This window comes from Amborella trichopoda, chromosome 2, assembly GCF_054954075.1.
Source record: "Amborella trichopoda isolate Santa Cruz 75 chromosome 2, AtrichopodaSantaCruz75HAP2 v2.0, whole genome shotgun sequence".
In the NCBI taxonomy this organism is placed as follows: Eukaryota; Viridiplantae; Streptophyta; class Magnoliopsida; order Amborellales; family Amborellaceae; genus Amborella; species Amborella trichopoda.
Genome location: NC_142337.1, coordinates 47,170,110 through 47,194,832, shown reverse-complemented (window position 1 = coordinate 47,194,832; position 24,723 = coordinate 47,170,110). Strand labels below are relative to the sequence as shown.

General features: G+C 37.7%; 1 protein-coding gene across 6 annotated transcripts; it reads left to right on the top strand.

Annotated features, from left to right (window-relative positions):
* The first annotated feature begins 3,145 nt into the window (after positions 1-3,145).
* LOC18426384 (Adenine nucleotide alpha hydrolases-like superfamily protein) lies at positions 3,146-23,750 on the top strand. 6 transcript variants are annotated; one of them, XR_016049443.1, is made up of 4 exons: positions 3,146-4,038; positions 15,719-15,772; positions 15,942-15,991; positions 23,480-23,750. XR_016049443.1 is itself a non-coding variant. In XM_011622175.3 (3 exons), exons 1-2 carry the CDS (start codon positions 3,369-3,371, stop codon positions 15,724-15,726), a joined length of 678 nt encoding a protein of 225 aa, XP_011620477.1. In that variant the 5' UTR covers positions 3,146-3,368; the 3' UTR covers positions 15,727-15,772; positions 23,480-23,750. The 6 variants fall into 6 exon arrangements, 2 of the variants coding, with proteins under 2 accessions (XP_011620477.1, XP_011620478.1); XR_016049442.1 differs by having other exon boundaries at positions 23,477-23,750; XR_002279627.2 differs by having other exon boundaries at positions 15,932-15,991.
* Positions 23,751-24,723: the final 973 nt, after the last annotated feature.

Here is a 24,723-nt window from a genome sequence, read left to right as displayed (position 1 = left end):
TTATTAATCCTACGGTAAAACTATCACAAGCTGATAATTATCAAATGTAGCCTCATATATATATATATATATATATATATATATATATATATCCAAAACATGATTTGTGTTAGTATGTAAGAGGGAATACACTATAATACAATTTATGAATAAAATAAAATGATCAAAATACCACAGAAATCTTCAAGGGGTATTTTGGTTATTATATTTTATCTAAAAATATTTTTAATATTTTATTTAGGTGCTCCTAATTGAGAAGATGACATGTATCAAATTTCATATTTATACAATTTATAAAAAAAACTAAAAATAAAATTCTCTGAGGCGTCAAATCTAAATCAAATGGTGGTTCACTTGATCTAAATTGGGGAGCTGGCTGGAAGGAAGTATATACCTTCAATGTTGTAGGGGAGGTATGGAAATATTTCCTTATACAAAAAAGATTCTCCAAATATGAGATTTGCATAATCTAGACATCATTCAAAGCAATCCAAAGAAATCCTACTTGAGTAACTAGATTTTAACATAATCAAACATAATAAGGTTTTGATCCAAAACTTGGATTTGTTACCTCGTGGATCTAGATGAGCCCTTATGTTGCTTCATAACAATAAAAGAAGTTCCTTACCGATTGTCTACCCCGAATAGTAGATGTTCAACAAAAAAAGAAAAGAAAAAAAGAAGGGTGTTTGTAAAAGAAAAGAAAACAAACCAGTTGCACTTTGTTTGCTTGCAATTACGAGGAAACTCCTTATTTCCCTACTCTTCCACACAGCAAGCACAAAGAAGGCCCCACTTCGATTTAGTGTCCTCTTGCGGGGGATTTTGCCATCTCAACCATACATTAATTTAAGGACACGGTTTCTATAATGCCAGCTTGTATATTGTAAAAACGCGGGCTTGGCAATAAATAGATTTTTTAAATATAATTGATCTTAAGTTTTAGAGAACAAATAATTTTTAACATGAAGATCATGAATATGGAAAAATAAATAAACTAAAAAATAAAAATAAAAAGTATATTAAAAAAACATTTAGACTGCCAGTTACATTTGTTTTTAGATAGACCACCTATTTGCATCCATCTTTAAGATGGATGCTTTATACCTCTGAATTACATATTATAGAAATAGGGTCCAGCCCGCAAGAAACAATTTTCCTTAATTTAATGCATGCCTTTATTAAGTAACACATGAAACCCTAGCGATAGACGACCGTTCAATATTGAAACATTGGCATGGAAACCTATGTAAAAAAAGCCCGTAACAACTGTAGGTGGATTCTTATTTAAGAAATTTTCAGCAATCTCATCAATAAATCCATGTCCAATAGATTTAATTAGATATATTATAAACAACAAATTTACATTCATGGTCATACTTATTTTATCTTCTACTTCCAAAGTTAAGCATTATCCTTTTCATAGTCAAACAAAATACGGCTTCTAAGGTCCTATTTAAAAAATATGTCAGTCCACAAGATGTATTTTTTTTTATCAAGCAAACAAAATTCATGATGCCTCTTCAATAGAACCACAATCATTTCTACTGCCCCAAAACCACTCACAATTTGTTTTTTTTGGCTGAGTCGTTGACAAGAGGGCCTCTAATCTTGATAGGAATTGAGCCTAAGACTTAGCATTACAAATCGTGAAGCGCTAATCATCTAAGCTTGAGTTTTTTTCCTAGTCACATTTATTTTATTTTATTTTTGTATCGCTTGATACAATCAAATCAAAGTGTTTTTACCATTGTTTAATTTTTTGTCATTTGTGTTACTACAATCAAGTTACATTATTCTAAAGTGTTTTAAAAAATTGGCAAGCTGGCTCCGAATTGTTTGAGCTATATTGGAACTAGTGGGGTTTTGGTATGGGTTTAAAGATGCACCACACACGCTTGATTCTGACATATTCCCACTCATTTATCATATTTTTATGGAATTTTAATGCCAAATAACCCCATGAACCGGCTTGGGCAAGCCAGTGACTGATGCAAGTGACCAAGCAAGCTTTTAGAACACTGGTTTTTTACTGCCAAAACGCCATCGTTCATCATGATACAATCATTATACTATTTTCAGTTACAATGTAACCCACAGTCTACTCTCCACTATTATATGTTAGGCAAATGGTCGCATCCTTCTTACATCATGTCAAGATTTAAAAAAATGGTGATATCAAACGGGAATCAACGGAGTCATTCTAGTCAGCAGGTTCTGGCCGGTTCAGTTAGGAATCCTCACTTTTTTCATTTTTTTTTTATTTTTTTCAATTATTTTCTATTTTTACCTCGTTTTCAGCCAGATCTAATCCAATTCACCAATCTACCGATCCAAACCTGTTTTGGGATTGGCGATTCAAAGTCACTTAAACAATGCTTCGAGCGAGCGAGCGAGCGTAGCACATTTTAAATGTTACATAACATTTGTTACATGGAATGTCATTGATTGACGGGCACACCCACTTTTTGTGCACTGCGCGTGTTCCATGGATAAGCTTTGCCCAAATACAATAAAAGTTTTATTTTCCTTTGCCCGAATGCCCATAACAAAACATCAAATCCCTTGTGTCTTATACCCTTTTTCGCATATGAACAACCCCACTTTTATTAAGAATTGCGCTTATGATCCCGTGAGTGATTAAATCATAAAATTTTTTTTGGAACTTTGGATCAAAGTTTGAATAGAGATTAATTTCAGATCTTGAAAATTCAATTATTTTCAATGTGTTTCAAAAGATTTTAAATAAAAAACTTTCAACCTTCAAAATTCAAAATAAGACATTTTGAAAAATATAAAAAACAATCAAACATGACATACAAAAAGATAAAAAAATATTTCCAATAGGGGAAATGTTTAAGAGGACATAAGGGCAAATTTCCATTCGAATCAGCAGCCGCACAAAGGCATCTAGAAACATGCTTCAGTAATGGAAGAGGGGGCGATTTAGTCACTTTTATTTTCAGAACTGGTCTTGGACGCGGCCACTCATCTCAGTTTACCAGCGAATAATGCGAGCGCACCTCCACCGTGCGCCCGACCCTCCGCAACAGTAAGAGCCCATTATTCCTCTCTCTCTCTTGGGGAGTTCCATTTCTCTCTCTCTCTCTCTCTATCTAAATTGCCGTTTCTGCTCATTTCCGTCACTGTAAGAAATCATTTACCCTGCAAGAACGAACGAGCACCCCCTGCACCTCTCGACGCTCTCCCATCAAAACCCTAATCACCTGCAACTCCGTTCCCCAAAATTCTAATTCCCATCTCCATTGAAACACAACCCACCTGCAAACCCCCAAATCCCGTTGTCACTAAAGCCCCTCCCACGCCAAAACTCTAATCCTAAATTGCCGAAATCCCTTCCTTCCCTGATGCACACAGAGAGCCAGCCCATGACCTCCTCCCCCCGAAAGGTGCCCCCTCTCACTGGCGGGCAACGCAAGATCGCCATAGCAGTCGACCTAAGTGATGAGAGCGCCTTTGCTGTGAAATGGGCAGTCCAAAACTACCTTCGTCCTGGCGATAATGTGATTCTCCTCCATGTTCGCCCCACCAGTGTCCTCTATGGAGCCGATTGGGGCTCCATTGACCTATCAGTTGATACAGATGAAGAGTCTCAGCAAAAGCTTGAAGATGATTTTGATACCTTTACCACTACCAAAGCAACTGATCTTGCTCAGCCTCTTGTTGAAGCCCAGATCCCCTTCAAGATCCATATTGTGAAGGACCATGACATGAAGGAGAGGCTTTGCCTCGAGGTTGAGAGGCTGGGGCTCAGTGCAGTGATTATGGGGAGTCGAGGGTTTGGCGCCTCAAAGAGGAACAGTAAGGGGAGGCTTGGAAGTGTGAGTGATTACTGTGTTCACCACTGTGTTTGCCCTGTAGTGGTGGTGAGGTTCCCTGATGAGAAAGATGGTCAAGGTGGTGCTCAGGTTAGTGGTGTGGGCGGTGGGGAAGTTGTGAAGAAGGTGGAGAAGGATCCAGAGTTGCACCCTGTTCCTGAGGAGGAGCAGGAGTATCACTCAGCTGATGAGCAGAAAGGTTAGGGTTCTACTTATGGATTGATGATTTTTATTTGGGGTTGATGCTTTTCCATTGCTGGTTTTGTTATTTTGGTATTGGAGATGGGTGGTTAAAGAGATTGGAATAAACTTCGCTTGGTTCTTTTTGTTAATTTTTATGTTTTCAATTTTGTTACGTTTTTCTTGGTTTATTTTTTCCTTAGTTTTGGGTGATTTGATATTGAGATAAACTTTGGTTGGTTGGTTTGTTTTGTTAAATTTGTGATTGTTTTTTGTATCGTTGGGTTTGATCGCACTTTATTTTTTCTTTGTGACAATGTTATTCTGTAATTTAGTAATGAGCTTATTGACGCACATGGAAGCAATTGTTGTCTGTTTTTATTTGATTTTGTGATGACAGTTTGTTGATTTTATGGTTTGGATCATAGTGTTTGATTGGGATTTCAGGGCACGCTAAGGTGTCAGGATGCTACTTTTTGAAATCTTTTGGCTACATTATTCAAAATTGTTCTTAAAGTCTTCTTTGATTAACATTGAAACAAATAGGTCTTGTTATCTTGATACCTTGACACCCTGTAGAGAGTATTGTAGTGCTGCTTTTGTTTTTTGACATTTTTTCTATGTTTGTTTTTTATTTGCTCATTTGTTTGTTTTCATTCCCTTTACATATTTTTCATTCAACCACAATTAAATGATTTTGTGTGGTTGATTTGGAATTTAAGGAGATGGAATTTAGCTCCCTAGCTATTTTCCCTAATTGGTTATTCTTCTCAGTCTGCATTTGTGTTTTTTGAGGATGAACATGAGACCCATAATTAATTTGCTTACGATTTACCATGACATCAGGAATTCTGTTTTATAATTTTGACCATTTTCATACTTAAATATATCTGTTAGGATTAGGTATTGTTGATTTCTTCCTAAGTTGGCAAGTGCTGAATCAAGTATGTAATGTTTCTCACATTGATTGATGGTTCATTTGAATTCATTCTATTGGTTTTATCTCATCTGGATTTTTTGTTTTCATTGATAGAATTATAGTGCTAATCACTTGATTACCTATCGCTTTCTGTGCATCCTTTTTTTCTGCTGGGAATATGCAATTTTACTCTATACTGTTCTCTCTCTTCTTTTTTTTTTAATTACTTTATCACTCTATCCTTTAGCATGTATGTCTCGGTTGCAAAGCTCTAGTTGTAAGTGAACCCAGTGCTTTCTGAGTTTTATAACATTCACAAAGTATGCATGTTGTTAATATTTGGTGGCTAGGTTTATCCATTGTTTGTTGTTAGGATGATATTTCTTTTACAACTATTTCTGTTGTTAGGATAAGAAGGATGGTTGGTTTCTGTTGATATTGCATTTTTCTACATTGTAATGCATTTGTGAGAAACTTTGAGTTACTTTGTGACTTGCTATGTCACATATGAAGCTTGTTGCCCTATGCATATCTACTTCAGTTCAAATGTATCCTGTTGACAGTTTAGGATTTTGGAGAATGCTTTGAAATCTCAAAGTTCTAGTTGCAATGCCTTTTGCTATTTTTTTTTTTTTGGGGAGGAAAAGGTGGCATTGTATTACTAAAATATATGCTTACAAAAAATGCTATGATGTATGGGTTTTGGCAGCCCACAAACGAGATGCTCTTATTGCCTTTTGTTATTTGTTAGTTTGATTTCCCTCTTCTCTGCTATGGATATGGGTTTGAAAAATTTTGAAAAATTTTGTCACAACTACAAATTATAAATATAATACTTTTGGAGTTTAATGGGTTGTCTCCTTACGGTCGTTTGATGATCGAGCCTTTCATATGTCTTTCTTATATTTTGTTGTTGCAGTATGGTGATACCTTTCCCTTGGTGTGGGTTGATGTTTGGTTAGTGACTATACTCCCACAAACATATTTATTGAGAAAATCTACGGTTACTATGTATCTCATTAACTCAAGATTATTGTTAGATGCTATAGCCAATAGTGAAGTCCCATTTGGTGTCGTGATGCGTGAAGTAGGAAAACGAATGGAAGCAACAATTTATGGCGTGTAACTTAATTCTTGCTATTTTGGAGGAATGCTCTTGAATCTAAAGGTTTTAAATTTAGTCGGACTAAGACATAATATATAAAATACAAGTTTGGTAGTAATAGGTAGAACCGAGGAAAAGATTGATGGCCAAGAAATACCAAAAAGGGATTGTTGTTGATATCTTGGGTTGATAGTCTAGGAGAATGGAGAGATTGAGAAAGATGTCATGCATAAAATTAGAGTTGGGTGGGCGAAGTGGAGATGTGCATCTAGAGTTTTATGCAATCACCTCATACTAATGAAACTGAAGGGGAGGTTTTATAGGACGACTGTAAGACCAGTCATGCTCTATGGGACTGAATGTTGGGCTGTCAAGAAACAACATATCCATATGATGAGTATAGCTGTGATGAGGATGTTGAGATAGATTAATAACAAGACAAGAAAGGATAGATTCCGAAATAAATATATTCGAGGGAATTTAGGTGTGGCTTCAATAGGTGATAAAATGAGGGAAAGTAGACTTAGATGGTTTGACCATGTGCAGTATAGACCTAATATAACAGTACTTAGGATATACGATTTGGTTTAAGTGGAAGGCTCTCAAAGGGCAAGGGGAAGGTCCCAAGGACATGGATGGAAGTAGTGAGAAAAGATACGGTGACATATGGTCTTATTCAGGGTATGTCCCATGATAGAATGGAATGGCAGAACAAGATTCATCTAGTCGACCCCAAATAGTTGGGATAAGGCTCGGATGATGATGATGATGAACTTGGTTCTCGCTATTTCTTGTCACGCTTGGCTTATGTGCATGTACAACCTAATTTGGCTGTAGTCATTGCCGTTTGTGTGTGTCTTTGTGTAATTATCTTTAGGGATAAGATTTTAGACTTACTAATGCAAATATTATCAATTTTGCATGCATTGTCTTTTTTTTGATAAACGTTAACTTGCATGCATTGTTTTTATCAATGTGCGATTTAAGAGCTTATGAAGTTATGTGATGCTTTTATCAACTATAGCCTTTTTTATTTAAAATTCACTGGAAACACTTCTTAGGGAGAGTTAGGCATCTTTGTTGGTTGAATATTGCAATAGTAGCATATATAATTGAGGCTTCTCTTTGTGAATTGCTTGTCTTGGTGGCAGCTTAATGTGTTTTTGTTTTCTTTTTTTGTGATATCTCAGCCGTGGGTAAAGGTTGTTAGAGGAAGATGATATAAGTAGGCTGCAATGGGCAAATATGAGCTCCCATGAGATTTGTCAAGCAGATTGATGTGGTGGATTGATAGCATCGTGCGCTAGTAATTTCTCTAGCTTTATCCGCTAAGGCTCCATTTTGGATGTCTTAGTACTCGTATCAAAGAAATTTCCCTTGTTATCTTTATGGGCAATTCTGAAAGACTGTTGTCTTAAGTGATCATAATCATATAAAAGAAAAGAGGTGCCTTTGTGTTGGGAATAGAGGAAAATATGTTTATTTTCTTCTTGTGATGCATCTTGGGAATAAACAAGGTTTAAAAAAGTAAGCTTTCTCTTGAATGGTGGCATGCTAAATTACTCCTTAGTAGGTGTAAAATGTGGTGTGGCCCTTCTTTTAGGATTATGTGCATTGGAGGTACAAGGAAGACATCACCCTCTTTTTGCGAGGGGAATCCAAGAAATTGCACGTTTTATTGTGTCGGGGTTTTGGCAGATATCTACGGTAGTGAGTGCATTGCTCATATGGGGTGGATATCACATGCATGAGTTTTTATCAACGCCTTGTCTTATGGGATTGACAAGTTGGTTAACAAGGAATATGATGTTAGAGATTCCTCTGTACTTGGGAAATACTGATTTGTTGATTAGGTGATCCGTTCCCATTATCTTATTCATGGTTGTATTTGAGGTTTTGAATTTTATGTATATTACATCCTCAACCTTATTTTGAAGCAGGCAATGAATTGTGGGATTTTATGCTACACTTGATGGGATATTTTTTTCACTTTTTAGTTTGCTGATGATACGCACTGCTTTTGTAGGATACCTTGGAGAATTTGAAAAACCCAAGGATCCTGAGCCATTTTCGTTTGGAGTTGGAGTAGAGAATCAGTTTAATGAACAATTTCGTGGATGAGGCTAGATCCAATTATGTTATTTGGAAGCTTGATCATAATGCTTGTGGTTTGGTCCATGTCTCTTCAAAACTCTTTTTGGTTTGTGTGTGTGTGTGTGTGTTCTCATTCCCTGTTAACTGTTGAGGGTGCATTAGTAGGATAATTTGTCCAAAAAGAGACTACGGAAATTGATTTTTTTTGTATTTGTATTTGCCTTCTTTAGTTTGTATCACATGTGACATGTGTTAAGATGGATCAATTTAAGAATTTGTTTCAAAACTCTTTTGGTTGTGATTGGCGCTATGAATATGTGAGGTAATTTGTTGCTGGGTTAATATTGTCAAGCTTCCCCTCCATGAGAGCACAAAAATTAGGTTTACAGCATGATCAGTGTTCCAAGTCATCTAGAAGGCAAAACATCTGGGATGCCAGTTGGTTCTTGATCATTTCATGGATTTGCTTTTGATGATGTGGGTAAATATTGCTTGCCTTAATGCAAAATTGTGGACTGCATGCTTGTATATCAAGATGAGCTTGTCCTATAGAGGATGGTGGTCAAGCGGGTGCCATGCCAAGAACAGACTCAAGGCATAGGTAGTCAAGGTGGTGCACGACGTCTTAAGCTCCATTCCTACCACGGGTAGGGGATGTTGGGTTTGGTGATACCTAAATCACTATACCCATATTTTCTTCTAAAGATTAGGGTATTATGGGAAATAGAAAATTGACTTTCTTGGGAAGCAAGAAAGTGATATCTTTATAAGATAATGAAGTAGGACATATTACCCATCCTTTGAGGGTCACCCCTTTGGGTGTTATAGGAATGGATCTCCAATATGGAGATGGGTCTCCAAGAGAGAGAGACATGGCCTTCGAAAGAGAGGCGGTATTCCCATGAGTTTTGGGTTGTTTAACTTTCACTTCTAGAGAGAGAAAATCTCTATGTTGCTCTCGAAGTTATCTTTTCGATAGTGGTATTGCGATGGGAAAGAGGATGCTGATCGACAGTATTGCTTGGGTTGGAGAGCGGGTTTAGAAGGGAAGATTGGTGATGGTCTTTTATCGATGTTTAGAGATAAGTATTATCTCTTGTAACCCAAAACTGTAATCTTCATTGTTATAGTAAATTTCTAGTTGCCAAAGCCGTGGATGTAGCCCTACGGGGTGAACCACGTAAATTGTGTGTTGTTGTGGTGTGCTTTTTATGTTTGCTTATTTCTCGCACTCGATTTATAGTTGTATTCATCTACTTCACGTTTAGCCAATCATGTACACAATCTTGGGTGGGATCCCGGTATTTGGGATTCCCGGTTCCGCAAGCTAAGGGGTTCTCGAGATCCCTACAATTGGTATTAGAGCACAAGGTGTGTACGGGGCTAATGTTTATATTAAGAAAAAGAGGAATGACGAAGTTCTATGGATACATGGTTTGAGGTGGAGACATAGGAAGGTAAAGTGTTTGTGAAAATTCCACAATGGAGGCAAGTGAGAAGAAATCAAGAAATATCCATGGTTTGAGGTGGAGAAATATGAAGGCAAACCGTTTGTGAAAGTTCCACAATGGAGGCAAGTATAATGAAATCAAGAAATCTATTCAATGAAAGTTGTCAAGGCAATTATGGTGATTTTGCTATCAAGGTGGAGATTGTTGGGTTTGGTGATAGCTAAATCACCATACCCATATATTCTTTTAAAGATTAGGGTATTATGGGAAATAGAAAATTGACTTTCTTGGGAAGCAAGAAAGTGATATCTTTATAAGAAAATGAAGGAGGACATGTTACCCATCCTTTGAGGGTCACCCCTTTGGGGGTTATGGGAATGGATCTCCCATATGGAGATGGGTCTCCAAGAGAGAGACATGGCCTTCGAAAGAGAGGCGATTTTTCATGAGTTTTGGGTTGGTTAACTTTCACTTCTAGATAGAGAACATCTCTATGTCACTCTCGAGGTTATCTTTCCGGTAGTGGTATTGCAGTGGGAAAGAGGATGTTGATCGACAGTGTTGCTCGGTTTGGAGAGCGAGTTTAGAAGGGAAGATCAGTGATGGTCTTTTACTAATGTTTAGAGATAGGTATTATCTCTTGTAATCCAAAACTGTAATCTTCATTGTGATAGTGGATTTCTAGTTGCCGAAGCCGTGGATGTAGCCCTACGGGGTGAACCACTTAAATCATGTGTTGTTGTGGTGTGTCTTTTATGTTTGCTTTATTTCTTGCACTCGATTTATAGTTGTATTTATCTACTTCGTGTTTAGCCAATCATGTACACTATCTTGGGTGGGATCCCTGTATTTGGGATTCTCGGTTCCGCAAGCTAAGGGGTTCTCGAGATCCCTACAGGGGACCCCTTCCTTGTTGATCTAAACACCCACCCCCCCCCCCCCCTCAAAAAAAAAAAAATGCAAAGAAACACATCCCTCAAAACACACATATACAAACACAAAGAAAAGGGGGCAAAAAAGAAAAAAAGAAGAAGTGGGTGCTATGATGTCCCACATTCTTGAAGTGGCACTTGGCACCACTTGGAGTTGGCTGGGTTCCTTTTCTGGACATTTCTCTAACATGACCTTGACTTTGTTGCCTGTTTTTTTATATGTAATTGATGTATCTTACTTGTTTGAGTATATGTTTTGCATTTCTTTTTTTTTATACATTGTACGGTGTCTGCAAGGGGGCTTATTTAGAGAGATTCCATGGTCGGGAGGTGTTAATCATCTATGGCACACAAATGCTTAAAAATACATAAAATCGGGTGCTGAATATGTGTTTGATATTTCAGAAACATGTGTAATATAATAATGATTATGGTATTTATGCATCATAGACTATTATCTGTCTCTAGTTTGCAACGATTAATTGTTATCTTTTGCGAAGAAAATCTGATACTTCTCGAGTTCATAGGGATGATCTCATTATGTTGCATAATTGTTTGCTCTAAGATGTGAATAGACTTTGTCAAGATGTTATTTATTGTGTTAGATGATCTTACGATGCTATCAAGTCTTCTCTAGGTTGACAATGGACTTTGTCGGGAGTGTTATTTCTTTTCTTACTGCCGAAGCCTTTAAAGTTGAGGATATGATAATTTGTATTGAGAGATTGTAGGAGTATCATACATTGTGCGTGTAAGTGGCCATTGACTTGAGTAGGAGAATGAATAACCCCCACTTACCAGGCAAGTAAAGTAAAGTGACTAGTGCATTTGAGGAGCTTAAAGATGAGCCTCCTCTTCCTCCTAAGAGCCACCTTACAACTATGGCCATAGTTATGAAGATCTCCTCCCATGCTTGGCGATCCCTTGCAGAACCTCGATTCTCTCGATGCTGGAACAAGTCTCGTCTGAAACTCAATTTAGTATTTTTGGGATCTCATTTCATCTTATAAGGGAACGAGTTCCTTACAATTTAATTTCGCGTTCTTGAACATTATAAGATTTAGTTCCTTAGTCTTATGGTTCGTGCTCTAGAGTGCATTGGGATCTAGATTCCAAAATAACGGAACACAAGCATCGCCATATATGGCATCCAGATCCCACTAATATGGGATCGCTTTAAAGTTCCTTATTTATTTCATAGAAGGACTAAGCCTACATGTTATTGGTTAACAACTCCGGGAGCTACATTTTAAAGCCATTGATCCTTATTACCTACACGAGGAACTCGTGTTCTAAGAAAATGGAGCTCGCTCCTATAAAACTTATTCCTCGCTCCATAATATTTTGGATCACTTTTAGTAATGCGCTCCTTGAGTTAAGAAACTAAAAAAAATGCCCTTGGGAACTTTGCTTCTTACGTATAGGATCTCGCACCTTTATATAATAATTCTCGATCCTATGTAATAAAGGAGCATGATCTCCAACGCACATGGACCTCGATCCTGACCTTTGAGGTTGTACGGGTATCGATTCCTAACACAAGGATCTTCAGTATAGCTTCGATCCGCCAATCCCGTCTCGATCCCGGAACCGTTCCCGTTCCCGTACCCAATAATTATGACTATGGCTATCAATTGGGTCGAGTTGACCCGGAGGCTCGTCCCAACTCGAGTTCGAGTCTAGTACTTCATGGTAATGTTCAAGACGATGGGGCTACCCGCCTAGTGACTCGGGCTGCCGCTGTATTTTTTTTTTTTGGGGTTGGGAGGGGGGGGCAACTTGGCATCATAAATTAGAAACAAAGCCAAATATAACCAAAAAAATATTATAAATTTTCATAGGTGCATTATCAAGTAGAAACATAGCCAAAAATATATTATAATCACAAAAATAGCCCCTTTTTTTTTTAAAAAAGAAACACTTATAAAAGTTTCATTGTAAATGTAAAGCCAAACTTCAAAAAAAAGTAAAAATAAAATCATAAAAAGTATAACATAACACCTTACTCACAAAAAATATGAGACTCTCTAAACACAGTACTTTCTTATCTTTATTTGTTTGACTTGAACTACGGGCCGCTTTTTTTACTTCCTAAACGCAAACACCTGCTTTGCGAGGGTGCTAGAAGGGTGTTTTGTCCTCACAGTTGAATGGGAGGTTGCTGTTCTGCTCCATGGCCTCTGTTACAAAGGGCAAGGTAGGGAAAGAAGAAGTGAAGGTGAGAGGACTTTGAGGTAATGGCTCAAGAGGAGCTTCCGGAAGTATACTTTGGCTAGCTTGTTTGCTTTAGCAACCTTGTCACGGGCCTTGGTGTGGTGATTGAGAATCTTTAGCAAACATTACCATTGAGAAGGGCCAATTCTTCTTATCTTTGGGAGGGATAAATGCCCTTAGGAGGGCTTCATTTTGCCATATTTCAGTTCATTGTGATCTCTTTCACATCACAGTGGGGGGGCCTAAAACATCAGTAAGGAGTTCCAAGGAAATTCATATAGTGAGTCTGCAATAACAGTCACACGTATCTCCTGATCATTGTGAGTTTGTATTCAAACCTTAGATCTTGGTGGTTTGGGGATCATGCACACGAGGAAGGTGAACAAAGTCCTTTTGGCCAAATGACACTTACATTTTAGTAAAGAGTTGAGGGCTTTATGTTAAAGTGGTGGAGAGGAAGTATAATCATGAGAGAAAAATGGTGTTCTTTAAAGTGTCAAGAAGGAATACTAGGATTTCAGAAGAAGAGTGAATTAAGTTATGGCTGAGATTTAATTTTTGGGATTAGAGTAGAAAATTTGAGGTGTAATGAAGTGTGGCAGCTCTGAATATGTGTTGTGTATATTGCTACTTTAGGTTTGTTACATGAAAGAGTGAGGTGTTAGGGTGGTTTGGTGCCCTCCTTGTAAAAGGACCTCAGGGACGGAAAGTACCTGGTTTGGTAGTTTTCTTTGGGGTATACTAAAGAAGAATTGTCCTCGGTATATTGTATGATACACTCTGACGATGTATTAGGAATTTCATTGTTTTTGTAGCCTTAGCATAAAAGAGTTCGTTGTGTTTTGAATATTGAACCTGATCAATAAATTGATGTGATTCATAAATTGACGAGTGTTGTTGTACTTCCTACCCCTAGGATTGGACCTGGGTCTAAGCTGCTTCAAGCTCAATTCCTATCCTGAGGGAGCCTAGGGCCATCCATGTTGGTTGATTTGAAATGGTCTCGACTGACATCCTAAACAAGGTGAACTGATTAGTAATCATCATTTATGGGCTGCATTAATAGGAATAATTATCCGAATGAGAAAGCACCACTGTAATTCCATATCCGGTTAACAATCTAACCTGTAGTGACGAACACAAGCTCTAAGATACTTCGAACATAATGCAGTTCCTGAATATATTGTCCCCCAAGAATCTTTTGGAACTATGGATGCCAATGTATTGAAATTTGTAAGGCTGTTTTTTATGTGATGAGGCAACTGCTTTCCCTGCATTCAGGACAGGTGCCTAGAGCTGCAAGAGCAATATATATATATATATATATATTTTTTAATCTGAAAATGGTCTTAATAGCTGCTTGGGCAGTCCAGGCTTCTGCCTAGTGCTTTAGGACCTATTTGATTCCCTAGACAGGTTCCTGGAGTTAACTTGGCTCCGGCAGGCCTACTGGGCATTGGCCAGGCGGATTTCCTGCTACTAGATGGCTGCTGAGGTTGCTTTTGAACAGTATTGTATAGTTAATGTTTTTTCTTAAGTTATTTCCTAATTGACATCCTTAGGTTCTGTTCTAAGAAGGTAATTTTTGGGAAGCATGCCTGCATAAGTGATTACCCGACTCACTGAACTTCAGTACCTTGCCTTTCCCATTCACAGACATCGGTCTTTTTACTTGGTGAATACTCATCCAAGCTTTGGCCACACTGCAAAAGCTACCCAAAAATCAAAGGCGCTAGGTTTAGCACTAGCACAAGGTTTGGTCCTCTTCCATTCAAAAAATGTCATTGCCACCTACGTACCAAAACCTATTAAGCAATCAATCTCCCTGACCCCGAAGCCTTCTATCTCCTCTGGGTGTCCTGTATTTCTCCTATTTGAGCATTATTGTGATTAGATTATGTTGCATTATTGAATTTATATTATGTTTGGCTCCATTTGAGTTTTATAAAAAGTACCATTTTTGCTAATTAGATTAGATTTAGTATTATCTACTTTTTCACTCACAATATGCCAATGCTTTGGTGTTTATCGGCACCTAAACGGGGGTAACATGTAGCATCCAAAGATGGCGACAAAACCTAATCTGTCTAGTGCATAAGAAGCCGTGCCTGCAACTGAATGCATATTGGCATCCAGATTTAGGGCCAATTGCTTATTTTGTCAACTAAGCTAAGTAACTAAGCTAAGTGTCATGTTTCGCTTTTGAAATTTGTCCAAAATGCAAAGTGGTTGTTAACTTTGAGCTAACAATAATGTAAACGGCCACATTGTTAACATGGTGATTTCACTCAAATCTCAGAAACTTTAACTCGCTCTTAAAAATACCTATTGGCAAGTTTGGTTGACTTGGTCGAAAATCAATAAAATTAGATGAAGGCTTTGTTGGAAAATGTAAAAAATAATTAATAACAGTCTGAAAATTGGTAAGAAGTTCGTATGGTCACCCTACATCTCTTTTGGCGTTATTATCGTGGAAGTAGATTCCTGAAATGTCATTAGATGAGTAAGAGTTGAGGGTCTGTTTGCATAAAGGATTTTGGACATCATAGAGGAATTATTGCGGTAGTAGTGAAGTAATAGTGAAGTAATTATTGCCATCTATGATACAAATTCATCAATGGGAGGCGGTAGTAGTGAAGTAATTATTGCCATATATACTGATACAAAAGAACATCTTATCGTTTCTAAGAACTGTCAGACAGTGATCTAGTACAAAATAATGATTAGCTGAACCATATGAACTCAATGCTTTATTTGTGTGGTCTAATTTTTTTTTTTGGAACAGTTTTTTGTAGTTAAATTGAAATTTTAATTATCAAAAAAAAAAGAAGAAGAAGAAAACAATGAAGGCACATAAGGTTTGGTTTTATGCACTTGACAAAATAAGTATACCACATTTAGTAAAAGATTGCATGAAATTCCAAATAATTTCTTCTTGACGAAATTCGTGAAGTAATAATGTCTTGTATTGTTTTTATTTCCAGAGTTCTAGAAAGAATGCTGAGGCTGCTGTGGCCCTTACGAGTTTAGGTGAAGTGGTATGTATTCTTGCATCGTGCGTTAACTGCCACCCTTCTTCCTTAAGATAAATTAACATTTTCTTCATATTTCCTTTGAGTAGCATTTTGCCACTCAAAATATTATATATTTCTTAATGTTATATTCTGCTTTTAATCGTCTAAATGACTAATCCACAGTGATCTTAAGGTAACACTGTATGTTGTGGAACTAAGGGCAACTGATGAATATTCTTTTAGGTATTTATGGCTGCTATTTCCGTGTATTCTTGTGTTTTTCTTGTAAGTTCAGCACTGTTGTAAAATCCTTTGTATTTCAAATTCATGTCTTATTGGTTTGAATACTTGTAGACGTCCCATTTTGAAATTGGCAAATTTCATTAATTTTTTTGATATTAGAAACACTTAGAAAGCATTAACCACACTATTCTAGAGCACCTTCGGACCACAAAGCACCATAGTTCATAATCCTCATCCCATGACCCCTTATCCTTTGAAAGCCTTATCCAAATTTGAAAATGATCCAAGAATAGGATAAATATCACGTTTAATTTAAAAAACAAGATAATAATTATCCAAAAACACATGAGTTTTCGAGAGTCAAAATTTTGTGGATCTGAGACATTGGTTGGTGCGACACACTTTATGTCGCACTGTGGAGTGTGTCGCGCATGACACTTTGTGTCAATTCAGAGAATTTATTTAGTATTAGCCAGTGCGACGCAGAGTGTGTCGCCCAAGTTATTTTGGGTCAGTTTATTGAAATTGGTTATTTTCAGGTCTTGCGACACAGTCTGTTGACTGGCCACATTTTACCAGAGCGATACGTTGTGCCGCCCAATCTTTGACTATCAGATTTTTGGATTTTGAATCCTAATGAACTTGATAAGCATTAGAAACTGATTACCGACCCCTTAGAGGTCCATAAAAGGCTTGAATTCTACTTCGTTAGGGTTGTTCAATCAAGTCTTGCTTAGAGCCTCTGAGTGTAAAAAACCCTTAAACTTCTAAGATCATCCATCCATCCCATCTGATAAAATACTAAAAGCAATCTTCAACATTTAGGTCAGAAACTTATAAACCTATTTCAACTAAGCCAAGACTTGGTCAGTTCTGAAGAGGAAAAGTAGGCCGCACGGTGTAAACTCAGTTGCGGTCTTGATACAACCGAGGCTCTAAAGCCTCGGGTGTCCCGAGCCAACTGGCCCTGTCAGGTAAGTCTCCTTTCACCATTTCCATTTCATTTCAGTTACTTTAATTAGATCTGAATTAGTTTGATAGTATTTCTTTTAGTATTTTGTGCAAGGATCACTGCCGGCTCTACTGTTGATCTATAAGAGAAGATTTATTAATATTTGAATAGATCAGCCTTTAGATCAAAATTTGATTAATCCCACTTCTCTATCATTTATGGAATAATAAGTCTATAATGTCAAATCTAAGGGTCTTCACTTGAAGATCTTTCTAATTTTGCTGCCCAAGCAGACAGAGGCAGGTAGGGCGGCACACTGTGTGTCGCAGTAGGCAGACAGAGCAGCCTGCACTAAGGGATCCTGAAAACTCATAGATCCTGGACTCAAAGCTAGTCACTTTTTGCTCTTTTTAGAATGAAAAATAGAAGAAAACAGGGAAAAAGCAGCATATTTGTGTGTAAAGATGTAGCTCGAAAGGCCCAATTGTGGACGCCAAGCTGTTTACAACGCAAAATCAGAGAGATCTTCAAGTGAAGATCCTTAGATCTGGCACTACAAACTTGTTATTTCAAAAATGATAGAGAAGTGGGATCAATCGAATTCTGATCTAAGGGCTGATCTATTCAGATATGAATAAATATTCTCTTAGATCAGCGGCAGAGCCAGCATCGATCCTTGTATAAAATACTAAAAGAAATGCTATCAAACTGATTTAGATCTAATTAAAGTAACTGAAATGAAATGGACATTGTGGAATGAGACTTACTTGATTGGGCCGATTGCTTGGGACACCCGAGGCTTTAGAGCGTCCCCCGTATCAGGACCGCGGCTGAGTTTATGCCGTACACTCTCATTTTCCTCTTTAGAACTGACCAAGCCTTGGTTTGGTTGAAATAACGTTATGGGTTGCTGACTTAAAGGTTGAAGATTGCTTTTAGGGTTTCTCAAATGGGATGGATGGATGATCCTAGAAGTCTAAGGGTTTTATGCACTCAGAGGCTCTAAGCAAGACTTGATTGACCAACTTTAAAGAGGTCAAATTCAGGTTTTCTATAGACCTCTAAGAGGTTGGCGATTGGTTTCTAATGCTTATCCAGGTGGTTAGGGCTCAAATCTAATGGTCAAAGCTTGGGTGACACAAAATGTGTTGCTTTGGTCAAACGTGACTAGTCGACACAGATTGTGTCGCATGGCCTAAAAATGACCAAATTCAATGAACTAACCCAAAATTACTTGAGTGACACATTGTGTTGCACTAGGCAACACACTGTGTGTTGGACTGGACGACACATTTTGTGTCGCATGGGCTAATACGGATGAAATTCACTGAATTGACACAAAGTGGCCTGGGCGATACTTTGTGTCGCACTAGGTGACACACTCTAAGTGTGTCGCACTGGGCAATACACTCTGTGTTGCACGAGTCAAAATGTCTCAGATCCGCGGACTTTTGACTCTCGATAACTCTCATGCGTTTTTGGATAATTATCATCTTGTTTTTGAAATTAAACGCGATATTTATTCTATTTTTCGATCATTTTCAAATTTGGATAAGGCTTTTAAAGGATAAGGATTATGAACTATGGTGCTTTGTGGTCCAAAGGTGATCTGGAATAATGCGGTCCTAAAAGCTTTCTAAGGATTTCTAATACCAGGAAATCATGAAATTTGCCAAATTCAAAATGGGGTGTCCACAATACCAGTACATAGTATTGCCTAGGATTTTGAGTTTTTGATGCATTGATGATGGGTTTGAGTTACCATACTGAAATTAATCAACTGATGGATTTGCCCTTGTTTAACTATTTGACATTTATGTTAATACATTGCATCAAGTTTGGACTGGTCCTTCAATATCTGTTTGTATTACTGAATTTCTAGTATAATGGTAGTGGTTTTCTTATTTCTACGGCTATTCTTGTTTACCACCATATGCGGTGTTTTCCACATAAGGCAGTGCTCGAAATGGGACGGGTAGTGTTGCAGAAGAGTGTACTACCATGTTAGAAAATTAGACGTTTTGTTTGGCGGTCCATCCAAACTTGCCACTAAATTTGATTTCAAAGGTTAACTTTTCCTTTCAATTTTACATATAATCAACTGTTTTGGTACCCTTTATCTTTTAACTTCACGGGCACTGTTGATTGACCTGAAATGCTGGTCGCTCATGTAAGTTTTCTCCCTGGTAGCTTGAACATTTTATTCTAGGAAGATCCTTAATCTCAAACAAAGTGGATTGTAGTTGCGTAATTTAGCAGTCTCATGTGGTCCGCTTCTGCACATCGTGGGAATATACAACAATTTATGCCGTTCAATTGTCTTTCTCTTAGCACCAACCGCTAGTAAGCACCGTTTCTTCGCTTAAGGCAGCACCTTATATATTTTACCATAACCCTCTTAGCTAGGAGCCTAGCAAGAGAAGTAACTTACGTGCTGAGTGAGCAATCTATTTCAAAACATTCAAACGAATGCCTTTAAAATGGTCGAATGAATCCACATTTTGCAGTAATCTCTAGATTCGCTGTTCTTTGAAATGGTCCAATGAATCAACAATGTATGCCTTTGAAAGCCGGACAGTATGTCTAGTTGGTAGTTCTAATAGTGGTCCGTGTCATTTTCTGAGGACTGCCCAAGGCTAGGAGGGAATTTTGAGCAGAAAACCAGTTAGAGTTCTCCTATCACTATTGCATAATTAGGGATAGTTGTGATATGCACTGCCTCTTCGCCCAAGGTGTCGCAAATATATACCCAGATATGTCCAAGTATATGGGCTGTTGCTAATATGGAGTGTTTTGAACAGTTGTTTGTATGTCTCTGTCTTAGGCGCCTCATGTTTATTCCCAATGGTGTTTGGTATTGTCCTGCTGTCATTTTAGTGCTTGTGGAACACCTTTCAGTTGCATGTATTCAATGTACAATGCTTGTAGGTTCTTGTCCTACAAAGATCACGTAATCATACACTTGTTCCAAGTGTGAGGGATATATAGTTAATAGCATGTGGATGCCTTGTAGTGTGTGGAAAGGCAAAATTTTCATAACTTGCCTTTTCAGGGGGTTTGCTCCTCTTTCCTTTCCTCAAGGAAGCCCACTTGCCACAGGCTGCTGGATTGGGTGGCCAAAAATTCAAGTCTTCGCGTATGTGGTGATCATGCTTTTAAAAAGAGAATCTCCTATGGGATTGAATTATACTTAAGTCAGTGATATCAATTTTGAGATATTATCGATTGGGAGTTTTAGGATATTATAGGGAGGGTCTTTTTAGTTGCGTTTTCAGGCTGTTTGCTCCTCTTTCCTTTTCTTCAAGGAAGCCCACTTATGGCACATGCTGGCTGGATTGAGTGGGTAAAAATCCAATTTGTCACTCTTTGGTGTTCATGCTTTCAAAGAGAGGATCTCCTACGGGAATGAGTTATACTTAGTCACCGGTTACATTTTTGGGATATTATAGTGAGGATCTTTTTAGTTGGGTGTGCGATCTTGTGAGTTGATTTCTTGTTTTTTGTAGATACTACTTACATATTAAAGGACAAATCTGTCCTATAAACTAATGTTTGTTATATATGACATAACAATTTGCTTCAAATATCATGCACTATACAAGAAAAGGGACTGTATACTATGTGAGACCATTCATGCTTGTTACAAGGAGGTAACAATTGCTACTGACCATTAGATGACAAATTGGATGCTTTGGGGTGTGTCATAAAGTTCGAGATTTTAGCATTTTTTTAAAGTTTTAGTTAGTGACATACTCATAACCTCCGATATGAAATATGACGAACGAGAGTGATTGTGACCTCCTTGTATTAAAAGTAAATGGTCTTTCTACACTTTTTTACAAAAAAATTGTTTAATATAAAAAATAAATTTGTCAATTAACTTAAAGGAAAAGTAATTGGTGAGGCCCCCACTCAGCTGAAAAAGTGTGGCACGCCTCCTTTGTCCCCCTTAAAATATAAAGGCATTGCTGAAACTGACTATTGAATGGATAAGCATGTAGCATTTCAATTTTCCATTTATTTATTTCTAAAATATCTAATGTTTATTTCCTGTAGCACTAATCAGTTTATATCCAAATCAAGTTATAGTGGAAAGGATCAATGCAAATCTTCCTAATATTCACTGCCAACCTGTTAACATGGTGTCTTTCCATCTTTTGCTCAACTTACCTACCGATCATGTACTCCTTTGTTTAAGCAAATTCTGCCTTTTCGTAACTACTTTTTTGGTAACTTCCCTTCTCTTAATAACCATTCATGAACCATAACCTTGTCTTTGAACATATGTTAACAGCCCCCTCCACCCCAAAAGAAAAGGGTCTGTGAAAGTACCATCCTGTTTTTATTGAAAGGCTTTCTACTACAACAGTAATTGCGGGAAAACTCAAAATAATCCTGTAGTCTGACTTTGTTGGAATTGTATTAGGGTTTCCAAATTGACCAGAATTTATCATGAGAAAATCTTTCTAAAGTCAAGGGCTTTTTAAAGAAAAAAATGATGACTTTTTCTTTAAGACATTTGACATCTTCTATTTTTTATGTTGATTTTTGCTCTCCCATTTTCACGTGCCAAATTTTCCCTCTTCCTATTAAAAATAAAACGGTGACTTTCAAATAAGCTTTTCATTCTCTATCATCTTTCTCTCTCTAAGCTTGGATGGTGAATCATAAGTCTTGAAACCTTTTCTTTTGAGTGTTTATCCAAGTCCTGGAACCCCTTATCTCTTTTTTCATTTTATCCTCTACCATTTCTCTCTCTAACCTAGCCAATCTCTTCAACTTTTCTTTTTGCCTTTTCCCCCGTATTCTCCTGAATATTTGGTCCTGCCTCCCGTTCTATATCTTGACCTTTGGTCTCCATCCATGGAAACCTCCACCTGCTGAACCAAAGCCGTTTTAAGATGATAAAGAAAAGAACCCAGTAATTTACAAGCTACAGAGAGATAACTAAACCCCCATATGAATCTGCAGGTAAACACCGACTTCATCACCCAAAGAAAAGAGCTACCATTTCTTTCCAAAATGGAACTCGAGACCCCCATTGTCTTCTGAATGATCCCATCCAATCTATAACCCAGCTAGGCCTTTCAAACCCAACTTCTCACTCTAAATTTTCCCAGTTTTCCCCACAGAATCACTGATAATACCTGAGCCAACCATCCTGTCCAAGCCCTTGGCTCCTAGTATATCGGGCACGAACTGTTTAAAGATATATGGCCAACACAAGTATTTTGCATCGAACGGGTTTTACTTTCAATAAGCAGTTCCTACACCTTATCGAAGTTTTCCAAAGGTTTTACATCTCATTTGCCTCAATTCTCGTGCTCGCTAAGAAAAGCATTCCTACGAGCTGTCCAAGCCAAGAGCTTAGACATTATGATCTCATGCCCAAGTGGAGAGACAGATGACAAATAAGCTGAGTCACTTAGGGTAAGGTGGCTTGAGTCTAAAACCATGGGGAAAGAGTTGAGAGCGAGCCCAATGAACAAAGAGAGGGATCATTAACCATAGTAACATAGCTTGAAGAGCCATCTATGGAAGAGCGCAGCATGCACATCAACATTTGATGCAATCCTATTTTGAAATATTCGAAGAATGACAATCCAATTTTGTTACTGTCCCTATTATGATAATATGTCACAAGACTTGACTGATCGAGTTTTCACCGAGGATGAAACCCTAAATGCCAAACTTCCTATGCAATTCACAAATTCTGCAACCTCCAAATTAAGGTTTGGGTGCCTTACGTGGCTGAATTCTGATGCACAATTGAGTTGTCAGATGGCCAGAATCTGACACTTCTGGCCAGTGTCCTTACAAAGAAGAGGAGCAGGAAGAAAGAGAAGGCTCTGAGAATATTAAGTCACTGTAAAAGTCATCTTCACTAGATTATGGATCACCATAAATAGCGGATTACAGCTATCTTCACTTGATAGAGTCCCGAAATTTAAGGTTTCTCAAACAAAATAGGAAAATAAAAGAGCTTAGAGAGAAAAAATGGGAAAGGAAAATAGGCCCATATGTTGACCACTTTAATAGGAAAAAAGCTAAAGTAGTCATTTGCTCCTAAAACCGGCCCCATGTCTAGGTGGGATTGTAAAAACAAAATGAGGCGCGCCAAGATCTTTAAAAATGCACATGGTAGTTTTTCTCACAAGGCCCTAAAATTCAATGCATTGGCCATAAATTTGAGTAGAGGATTCAAGGGACACTTATTGGGCATCTATCATGAGCTTAAACATGTCAGCTCACATTTAATGTCGGTTGTTTAGCTTTATACTTGGTGTTTATAAGCTGCTGCATTTGCTATATTTAGTAAGGAGATGGCATTATGTCTTTTTGGTTTGTCAGCTCATTGAATTGTTACATAAAGAGAGATTCCTATCCATGGCTTGCTTCTTTGACTGTCCAGCTTTTGAACGTTTTGTTAGGGTTTGAGATCCTTGCAATGTGTATTTGTGAGATACTTAAGAGCCTGTTGTAGACTGCTCGCTCTTACTTAAGATATGTTCTGAATTCTTCATATGTTGCAGAAGGCGTAGGAGGCTTTGAGTAGTTTGGATTGTGGAGAGACCGTGTTGTGACTTTGTTGGACCATTTTAGCCTGTGGTGTTAAGTCTTTGTAACTTCTGCTTGTAAAAACTGCCTCTTCTACGGCATAAAACAAAGTTTGGGGGTTGTATCTTGGCCGTTTTCTTTTCTTTTGGGTCGATCAACGGTCCCTCGTCCACAATTCTGCCTATGTGAAATACAACTTCAAAACATTTTACTGAATGCCTGTTGCTTGGTTTATGAATGCTTTTCTCATATCTCTCTCTCGCTGGCCTGCTCCTTCGCGTTTTGGTTGGTTTGTGAATATCAGAAGTCAGGAATCTGTTAATCTCAAATTTAGATCCTATTGGAAATTTTATGGAAGGGGAAAATTTCATATTAAGCTAAATGCTTGAATGACACGAAAAGCAATAGGAAATTCAAACCCCAAGTGTATCGAGACCCTGAGATATCTTGCATTTGGATTGGAAACACCCGGTGTTAAAAGATTAGCCGTGCATTATGAGCTACTAGGTGGGTAAACCATTACCAAAAAAGATTGCTCATTATCAAACTTATGCATCTATTAAACCACCTCTTAAGGGCTGAGCTGGTGGAATTATGGGGTTGTTTGATTCATGGAAGAGAGGCTGAAAAGCCGTTTCTTCCATGCACTCTGGAAGTCATTTACAATGGAAGCCGCCGCATCCCCAAATGTTTTTTGGATGTCAACATTGCACTTCCCGCAAACAAACATGGGAAGTGCAATTACAATAGAAGTTATAGCTTTTGGAACAATCACGCCCTAATGGTTAGGACAGGTGCCTAACGATTAGAATACGACCCTATGATAAGGTAGCCATGGAAGGGATATTATAACGTGAGAATTTAGGGTAACTGACTCCCCTGTCCAATTCAACCTCTATTTTTTTTTTATACTAAATATTTTATTAGTTGTTTAAAAAATTAATAATAGGCAATGTTATGAAAAGGAACGCTTCTTTTAATAATGTGATTTGCATAAGCAAGCCACACCTCAACTCATGGGAAGTATTTGTTGGATTACATTCACACGCATATGCAGTATTCACTATTTACTATCAAGATTAAAAAACTGTACAACTTGAAGTCGTTTTTTAATTGGAATCTTGAATATTTGAAGTTAGGTCTTCACATACAAAGTCAAATGTGAGAAACATAACTTTTGGATCTACATGATTAAAAAAGAGAAATTTCTACTCATCCCATA